Here is a 10,370-nt window from a genome sequence, read left to right as displayed (position 1 = left end):
TGGATTTGTAAAACAAAACATAGGCTTGGGCATTATAAGACCACATTATAATTTCAGGTTTCAATACTTATTAAATGCATGACCTTATGAAAGACACTTGATCTCTATAAATTTCATTGTTTCCATTTGTGAAATGAATTGTCTAATAATACCTATATTAGATCGTGGTGTCATTGTGGGAGTCCAGTGAGAAAATACATGTTAAATGTCATTGTAAATGGTGACATACTCTATACATATTAGTAATTAGTGTTCTGGGTAATATTGTTAGTATACCTGCCTGAACTCTGCATATATTAATATTTAGTCAGCAAAAACTTGATGGAAAAGGAAAATAAGAAACCATGCCATAAGAATTCCAATTTTTTTGAATAAGCAAGAATATCATATAAATGAGTATGAAAGGAGAGCTACCATTATATCTCCTCTGCCTATATTTCTATCTGTATCTGATTCACAACTGTGAGAGAATTTCCAGTTTCCACAAAATTAGCATGAGTATTTCCACAGAATTACTTATGGGTAAGTAAAGTATTTACACTAATACTGAAATTAAGAAACGGATTAAAGTTCCATGTACACCATTATTGAGCAATGCAGTAGTCAACTTCAGATTCCACAAGAGAATTCAGTGGGTGCCCTAAGGCATCCACTGTGTGTCATGAATCAACTTTTTTCCCACACATCCAGAACAGTTCTAGTTATGTCCCATCATTAGAGGAATTGAGAAATTCTGTGATTCAGATATAAAATGCTGGTTGAGAAAGACTGGCGTATCCTCCCAAGGAACATGCTGAACCTTTCCACAAACTAGTAATTGTATTTAAATTAATTACAGATACATTCATCATGTTTGGACCTTGAAACCAGAAAAAGAAAGCCAAGCATTTCAGATCTACTTGTGAAGTTCAAGCACTCTTTTGGAAAGATTGTAATAAACTAAGGCATTCTCAGTACTAGCACACAAATTACATTAGATGATAATACAATTACAAACATAATACCAGTGGATATTTGGTTGTTGCTTTAGCTTTTCATTATTCTTATGTTATATGTGCACTTAAGAGCTTGATACCAAGAGCCTGGCATATCAATTTATCAGAGTCTTTGCATACGCTATTCTATCTGCCTGTAGTGTACCTATATCCTCTTTGTCCAACTCACTCATTTTTCAGGTCTCAATTTGAAGACAACTTCTTCAGAGGAGTCTTCAGCAAAATTTCACCCCTAATACCCATACTAGATTTCTTCTTCCTATTATCTGTTCTTTTTCCTCTTACCAAATATCTATCTTATAATCTGTTATAAATCATGATTTATATGTGACTTATCTAATATACATAAGACACATAAATGACCAGCTGTATTCCTTGTGTCTGTCTTATGGTGGAAGCTCAATATATATTTGTTGAGAAAATGTTAAATGAATGAAATATAAGTCAGAAATAATGTCTTCTCGCATTTCCAAAACAGAAAAGTTACTAATTTGAACACATTTGATTTTGTTAATCTTATTTCCATATATAACTATGTAGTTCTCTTCTTATTCTCCTATAAAATGGAAAGAGGGTATCATTCACACCATTTCTTTTTTCTAAAGCAAGGTTTTTTACTGGCTTAACAATAGGAGATATTACACAAGTTAATTATGTGAGTAAATATATTGCTGCGTGATTACAGATATTCAGAGTGTTAGAGATGGAGCTGATTGGTGAGATTGTGAAGAGGCAAGCTCCTTTGTTTTTAGAAACAAATGGGAAGCCAGGGCAATTGATTTACCCTGAGTTGCATAATGGATTAGTGTTGAGTCAGGAGTAGGAGCCAGACCTCTCAACACCAGAGTTCTTTCTGTTCTGACTCTTCCCATGACAAACTAGACCTGATCAACCTGTCTAAAACAATAAATTTGATCGGAATACAGCTTAACCAAAAAATCCACAAAGTGTCTTCATGGGTTCATTTCATGCAATTTTGCCACATGTTTTGTGTTTTAAATTCAGTATTTCCTACCTTGGTACCAGTATTGAAAGCAGTATTTTAAATACATGGAGCTTAACAACTTTGCCTGCTTATTTATCCATTGGATGCAAACATGGCCTTATGTGTTCTGTACATTCTGTATGTTATTAAGAACATATACAAATTTGTCTTAAGTGATTGAATATGTGAGGTTATCTCACAATCTCATTCAAAATAGAAAAATACGATTCAGCATTTTAATAGTAAGTTAAGTTTAATTTATGACCATCTTGGGAAAGATCTCTTATGTCTGAAGATCGTTTTTTAAAACTGTACTAACAACCAGAACTTGGTCAAGTCTTTTAATTGTTGACAATATGATATATTAAGATAATAATATATGCCCTGCCTATTTATTAGGATCATTGTGAAAGTCAAGCCATAGTAGTTGAAAGTGTTTTGAGGACTATCGATGACAGTTTTATTATAAGGTGTATCTTAAGTATTCCTGTCTTGATTTTCAGTTCATCTTCTTTCTGCATTCATATTAATAATTTGGTGAGGTGAGAGACTGGAGATGTTTACTTTGGAAATTAAAACAACCCTTTTTTGAATTAGATATTGAGTGGACAAAAGAAAACCAGACCCTTATAAAACTGTAGTATAGCCTATATGGCCTGTTTCAATGAATTTATAGGCATACATCATATATATGAGTCTCCTTATGCATGACATATACCTTTAGTGGGCTCCACAATGTATAATCTGCATGCCCTCTTTGGTTCAGGTCCTTTGAGACATGTAATTATAATCTCTTATAAAGTCTGTATAAACTCCTGTAAACTGACTCAAGGACGGTAGAGAGAATGCAAGTGTGTTTAGATGCAGAGATAAAGTAGCAGAGGCCAAAGATTGCCAGATAAAATATTTTCTAGTCCAACAAATAATCTTTGGTGACTTTGAGAAACAATATACTGTATATTTTTCAAGTTTCCTTTAAGTAGGGTAATGAACTTCCAGATGGGTTAAAATCCTCACCTACGTGAAAAACCTGAATATCAAACAATTTTGATACTATATAATGTTGATGTTTTATCCCATTTTGATTTGTTGCATGTTGATTATCAGTATTCTATTAAATCTCTTGAGATCATTCTGGAATTTTTTTCCCAAATAGGTTTCCTCAAAAACAATTTTGAATGTTTTTCCAAAAGCTAGTCCTACCCACATGTTAGTTTCTGTCAAAGTAATATCATCTGACATAGAGGACTGCCTAACAAATCTGCCCAAGCTGCCTTCCGTATGGAATTCTGCCAACTCCTGAAAGTCACTAGGCCAAAACCTGATACGGATGCACACGCTCATTAGGTTAGCATCCACAGCCCTTCAGTCAGAGTAGACCCTCCAAAAAGCATAAAGTGTCTCAGAAATTCAAGTAATCAGCCAAAAAAAAAAGCTGTCCTTCACAATTCAAAGTAATTATCAACACAGGATGCTAAGGATAAGTACTGTATTGTAACTACAAAAGGACACATGTTGTCAAATGGCAAACCTGTAATTGGAACTTCAGATTAGCTGACATGAAAATGTTATTTTCCCTTTTTTTTTTTTCCCTTATAATAGATACTCACTCAAGCAGCTGAGTTTCTTCAGTTCCCCAGCACTTTGATATATCTGATCAGGCCATTTAATTTCTCCAAATAGCCAAAGACTAGTGGAATTTTACTACTGTCTGGGAGCACTTTGTTTAATTATAGGTTAAAGTAGTTTGCCAAATTAAAGGCACAATCTTTTGTGGGTTCAAAAATGGTGTTCTAATCAGTTTATTTTATTTTCAGTGTTCTATTAATCACAGATGAACTATTTCTCTAAAAATATAGTTTTGAAATTTATCTTAAAGAATTGCTTATAAAGCTTATCTTTAATTTCAAAAATATTAAATGATACCAGAATACTTTTTGGTAAATTTTGTTTTTAAAAAGCTGAATTTTGTAATTGCTTGTAATCTTTGTAATTGCTCATGAGAGCCCAGACAATATTTTGTTTCTTTCTTTTACGTCAAGCAAAATGAACTGTAATCTTAAAAAAAAAAAAAGTGGTACATCCAAAAGAACACTTGATTGTACAAGGCATTCTTTCCTTAAAACAAGGTCTCAAATGCAGAAATCAAAGAAATTTTTTAAGCCTTTAAATTTTAAGTGATTTTTAATCTGAGCACTTTAACAGAGGTTGGGATTTCCTTCTCATTATTTCTAAATAGCTGAGGTTAACTTTGTTTCTCCTTCTTGTCCACATTATCACTTTTACTAAAAGATTCTCTCTCAAAGAATAATTCCAAATTTTATGCCATGGCTGTTATCTCCTCTAATCCTGCAGTCCCCAGCCCCCGGGCTGCGAACTGGTACCCATAAGTGGCCTACTAGGAACCAGGCCAGACAGCAGGAGGTGACCGGTGGGCTAGCAAGCAAAGCTTCATCTCTGTTTATAGCCTCTCCCCATCGCTTGCATCACTGCATAAGCTCCACCTCCTGTTAGATCAGCGATGGCATTAGATTCTCGTAGGAGCACAAACCCTATTGTTAACCACACACGCGAGGGATCTAGGTTGCACGCTCCTCATGTGAATCTAATGACTGATGATCTGAGTGGAGCTGGGGCTGTGATGCTAGCACTGGGGAGCAGCTGCAAATACAGGTTATCGTTAGCAGAGAGGTTTCGCTGCACAATAAATGTAATGCACTTGAATCATCCTGAAACCATTCCACCCCAACCCCCAGTCTGTGGAAAAATTGTCTTCCATGAAACTGGTCCCTGGTGCCAAAAAGGTTGGGGATCGCTGCTTTAATCAAATGCTGGTTCTGCAATTCTTTTGCTTAAAGGCTAGTAGCTTTAACGAAATAGCTATTGATAACAGCTGACCGCTTCAGTTTTTATCTCCTCAAGAGCAAAAAATTTGATAAATAGTACACTTTTAAAATAATCTGGCATGCATTAACAAAATTACTACCAGATGGTACAGGTTTCTCTTCTTAAATCTTACAAATCTAGGTGATCAAGCTTTAAAGGCCAATCATATTAGAAACAGGCTCATGTTTAAGTCACCTTTAAGAGCATCATCTTGTATGGAAAAATTTCAAGAGCGGTTGAGCTTAATCTGTATCATAGTGGTTGAAATTAATGGAAATGTCTCTCCTTGAGTGGAAAAGTATAATTTACTAAGGAACCCATTGGTCTTATTTCTTCACCTTTTCACATTCACGGTGTCACTTTTCTCTCACCTCAATACGTCACATCACCATATTGCTCCATGCATTGTGCTTATAAAAGATCATGTCAGATTTTCCCATCTATATTAGGGAAGCTTACAAATATTCTGTTTAAACTTTAAACATGCCATGATAATATGCTTATATGGGAACAGGAGAGCCATTCTTCTGTGGAGGAACTTATGTGGGATATTTACCTAACTTCATTTCTCCTATAAACAACGCATACATGTACAAAATGTAAATATGCATATTTTGTTTCTGCTGACAACCAGATGGATTAATGGCAATTAGGTTCAATAGCCAGATCTGTGAGGCTTAAATAAGGAGTGCGATGGAAGGAGAGCTCTCAATTTAACACACTCAGGGGGGTCCACGGATAGAACCTATTAGTTCCTCCAGCCATTTGGTCTGGGAATCCATACATTTATCAAGATATTGCTAATTTGCAGTTTGTGGCATAGGAAGTGAAGAAAATATGAGATCTTGTCCTCTATCCCAAAGAAATCCCTCTATAGAAGCTTTACTTTGGATCTATGTAGAATGAGCTCCAATGCACTTACTAAATGATAGGGAGCAAGTTTTGATACTCTCTGAGCCTTAGTATTCTCATCCAAAAAACAGGAAAGTGTAATACCTACCTTGTAAGAATGTTGTAAAAATTAAAGATAGTGCGTGTAACAATGCCATATAGCAGATGTTGGTACATCACGGTTCTCATTAATTTCAATAATAATAATGTAGATTGTTATTTAAATACATCGGCACGTTTCTTAAATTTACCACAGAGTCACTGATGCAGTTTTTGTGGGTTTGCAGAGAAAATCATCAAAAGGGTTTTACACATAGGACATAATTGTTTTCAGCTATTAGGTATTTGCAATTGTAAGTCCTTTAAAACTTCTATAGAAACATGAAAGAATTTAAATGCATTTATGTTTTGGTATTAAGTGTGTCTTCCACAATGCAGTATAAAATAGTGTGCTTTTAACATAAATTCTAAAATATTAAGCCTTTTTCTGAAGAGATAATTGAAATCGTAAGAATTCTGTATGTTCCATCTCTCAGATTGTGAGGATAATGTGCTTTCTATATAGGTGCTGTACATTTTAAATGCTAAAAATAGGGTTTTTTTACAGTTTTTGCCATCATAGAACATATATTCCATGCAGAAGAGAGGCAAGAAATGTCAAAATAAGTTTTTTAAGTTGATTTTTCCTTGATCTTTAATCTTCCCACTGACTGGTATAACTTCTACCAGAAACTTTCCCATCCTGTAATGCTGGAACTCCTAGATAGAGAGGTTTGTGTGGAAGCAGCCTACGATTCACAGAATTCTGATTTTTCAACTCAACGTTCCAACGATATAACTTAGGTTAGGAGCAATCCAAAACAAAACACTAGAATCCCGTAATATCGTTAATACTATTTACACTACATTTCTGTTCAGTATGTTTTTGTCTTGGCTGTGAAACTTAACCATGTATGATTGAGAAAGAACATTCCAAATACCACTCCAAAGAATTTTTTAAACACTCTCTACATAGATCATTTCCTCTTTTGTTTTGTTTTCACAGATAACTATAGAAATAGATGTGGTCAGGATGCATTTATTTTTATTTCTAATTTGTCCATGAGTTACTTATTAGCTCTCAGGAAATAGTGAGAAGTACGTGTGGATAATTCTGAAGCTTAATGTAACCTTTCTTCCAAAGATTATGTTTTCTTTCTCACATGGATAAATTAGCCTTCTTACTTCCTCTTAGGAAGCATATAGAAGTATTTTTATTTAACATGTGTAGTGTTGGGAGATACAGGAGTTATTTATCTTCTGAATATGTGTTGTATATGAAATGAGGCTCAAATTTGCCAAATAAGTGGGCTCGATTCTGGCATACTCTCGTGATCAATAAAAGAGGATAAAGCAACTGGCCATATGGATATTGAACCTCTACCCTGCCCTGATGAGCCCTAACTTCTGATTAATCAAATAAGCTTGTCACTTGCAAGCTTTTCTTGTTCTTCCTTGACTCTTTGGGATTAAAATGCCACAGGATGTGAATGAATGTTTACTTCAATTTGTAGCTATTTTAGGGATATTTATTCTTAGACACAACCTTAATTAACAGTACTAAATGTTTTTATTGCTTTTTTATATTTTCAAATTAAAAATATATGCCAGTAGAGTAAAACTGGTCATTCTGACTTTCTGAATCCAAGAATCCCTTGTATACCCAAACTTGATTTGGCTTTGCTGCTATACAGGGTCCCCAACCTATGGTGAGTTGTATAATTATTTTATTATGTATTACAATGTAGTAATAATAGACATAAAGTGCACAGTAAATGTAATGCACTTGAATCATCTCAAAACCATCCTCCCCCTCCCCGGTCCATGGAAAAATTGTCTTCCATGAAAACGGTCCCTGGTGCCAAAAAGGTTGGGGACTGCTGTCTATGGTTATGTATCTTTTTTAGAATATGAGTCTATTTAAATTTCAAGAATAATAAATTATACAAGGTCTCTGGAAAGGCTTTATCTTAGCAAGGCATTTGGTGGTGAAAGCAACTCTCACACTGGACCAAACTATAGAGACCTAAGGTGTAAGAACCCGTGGAGAGAAAAGGAGATTTACTGTTGGAAAAGTATTTTCAGCTGGTGTATTTGTACGTCGAAGGAGCCAAGAGTTTGAAAGTGCGCTTTTCTCCCCTCAAATACTATGAACATTTGTCATCTTTATTTCTAGAGTATAGTCATAATTCCTTCATAGATTCCTATTTCAGGCTGTCTTAGCAGTGACTGTATGTAAATTCCGAATTATAGCCAGATGGTTGGGTGAGGTGATAAAAAGCAAACCTGGTTTTGTGGGAAAGTGAAAATTGCCCATAAGACTTTGTTTTTACCTTTAAAACAGCAGGACATTGTTTCAAGAGACCTGTGAAGGAAATAATACATTAACTTTAATAGCTATGAGCTAAATTAATTTTTCATATCCATACTGAATACTACCATATAATCTACCTAGACTTTTCAAAGACATAAAAATCAATCGGCTTTCTTACTTTTAGGAGATAGCTAGCAAAGACTGTTTCATTCCCAAATTACTCTTTATATTGTCTCCTTTTTATAGGATTCACTTTTGGATTCTGGTCTTAATGACTTGGGAACCAGACACCTGGGGAATCTGCTAAAAATCTTCACTGTTTCATGTGCTCTCCATTTCATCAGCACTCTGCAGTTGTCTGTCCCCAGTTAATACTATAAATTAGGGGTGGTGGTGGCTTTCTTGGCTGATTGCTTTAGGCTACATACCTCTAACTGGCCAAAAAAATGGGTGTCCAGGAAAAAATGCCAAACCCAAGACTTCACGTTGGCTTTGAGCTACACTTAAGCAAACAAAATAGGTGCACTTTAAGCAGGCTGTGTTTCTTCTTATTATTTCTTGTTAAAATTAGGATTCATGAAAAAGGTCCTCTGGTGATATACACTAGATAGAAAGCAAGATACTAATTTATACCTTCACAAAGAAAATCATCCTCTCCCTTGAACTTCACTATATCTCTCTGCAGGGTGGCTCCCAGTGTCTGCAATTAGCAATACAGTTCTTTCTGATGTAATCTATAATCAAATTATCATAGGTGCATTTCTGCAACAGCAAACAGCCAACTATCAATTTATAAATTGCTATGAGGAAGAAATGAGAAGTTTAATAGGAAAAATGGAAATAGCAGAGAAATGCCGTTGTCATAGTCCTAGGCAGTGACTCTCCCAGGCCTGTGTTCTCAGCTGGCAGCTCACCAAGCTGTGCAGAGAGCCACGTGTTCCCACTGGGATAATTGGTTTTTCTGCATGAGTCTCTTGTTGCTTCTTTCTGATGATCGAGCGTGTTTAAACTCTTGGCTGAATTCATGTTGGGTTTCAAATGGTATTGTAAATTGTACCAGCAAACAAATGAAATTGGATCATGTTCTCTTGCACGTATGTAGCCCTGGCAAATATGGGACACCACTGGAGAGATCCTAATTGCCTATTCTTCCTCTCAATTCCACTCCTAACAGAACAGTTGAAAGACCTAAAACAAGTTATGGTTTTTCTCTCTTAATGTCACCAGGAAAATTGTAGAATGGTCATTTGATTACTTTCAATTTGTCATTCTCATATTTTCTTTAGAATGCACATGTACTTGCCTCAGCATCCTTTTGTTTTATAAGATTGTTTGTGCAAATCCCAGGAACATTATTTACACTTTAAGTAGGCTGTAGAAGATGAAATAGCCTTTGTTTAAGAATCGACCAGTGAATGGATTAGAAAAAGCAAGGTAAATACTTTCTCCAATGTGCTTGAAATCTGACTGGGTTTATTTTTTTTTAATAGCCTATAGTAAAAAACAATCTTGAAACTATTAGCATGTGGTCTATTTTTCTTAGTTTGATCCATCTCTGGAGTACAATCCTCTTATTTTGTGTCATGAGTCCATACCGGATTAGTCATGAGTACATGACAACTTTATCTGACAGTCTTTGGATGAACAGCATGAAACCAGATCGTATCTAATCAAGAGTCTTGTGTGGGAAATAATTGAAAATGCATTTCTTTTTCCTTCATCTTCTCCTCCTTCTCCTTTCTCCTCCATCCCTTTCTCTCTGTCTTTTAGGTCCCTGTGAGCCAGAATGATATTGGAATAAGGAGAGGTGAAAAAATTTTGGAAAATTAATTGAGAATCAATAACTTTTATGAAAAAGAGAAGATTAAATAAATTTTAATAAACTTTGTTAGCCAGGAAAAAGAACCATGATTTGGCTGACCCAGGTTTATTGAGAGTTAAATGTAAAATCATTTTGTAGTAAATATATGATATCATTTTTAGAAACACTATTTTGTATGACAAGATTAGTAAACATAAATACAATATATAAAAATTAATTTCTTGAAATTTGTTCTTATATTTAAGAGAAGTATTGATGGTAACTAGAGTAGTAGATATAAGGTGTTTCATATCAATGATTTTTGATGATGGAAATTTATCAAAAATTTAAAGTTTCATCTGATAACCAACTACATTAAAATTTAGGTCATAGGGCCGGGCACAGTGGCTCACGCCTGTAATCCTAGCACTCTGGGAGGCTGAGGAGGGAGTATCGCTC

The 10,370-nt window shown here is 34.9% G+C and overlaps 1 protein-coding gene and 1 pseudogene across 1 annotated transcript in view; one reads left to right on the top strand and one right to left on the bottom strand.

Moving 5' to 3' along the window:
• Nucleotides 1-9,136, bottom strand: part of LOC105808457 — a 33,304-nt pseudogene extending 24,168 nt beyond the window's left edge.
• A 41-nt stretch (nucleotides 9,137-9,177) lies between these two features.
• ROBO1 (roundabout, axon guidance receptor, homolog 1 (Drosophila)) overlaps nucleotides 9,178-10,370 on the top strand; it is a 142,824-nt gene continuing 141,631 nt past the window's right edge. The window contains exon 1 of the mRNA XM_012642110.1: nucleotides 9,178-9,204. Within this exon, the coding sequence (XP_012497564.1) occupies nucleotides 9,178-9,204 (27 nt within the window). The remainder of the gene's footprint in view (nucleotides 9,205-10,370) is intronic.

Source organism: Propithecus coquereli, unplaced genomic scaffold, assembly GCF_000956105.1.
Source record: "Propithecus coquereli isolate 6110/MARCELLA unplaced genomic scaffold, Pcoq_1.0 Scaffold174, whole genome shotgun sequence".
Classification (NCBI taxonomy): domain Eukaryota; kingdom Metazoa; phylum Chordata; class Mammalia; order Primates; family Indriidae; genus Propithecus; species Propithecus coquereli.
The sequence above is the reverse complement of the archived record's forward strand: the minus strand, read 5'-3'. Positions and strand labels throughout refer to the sequence as shown.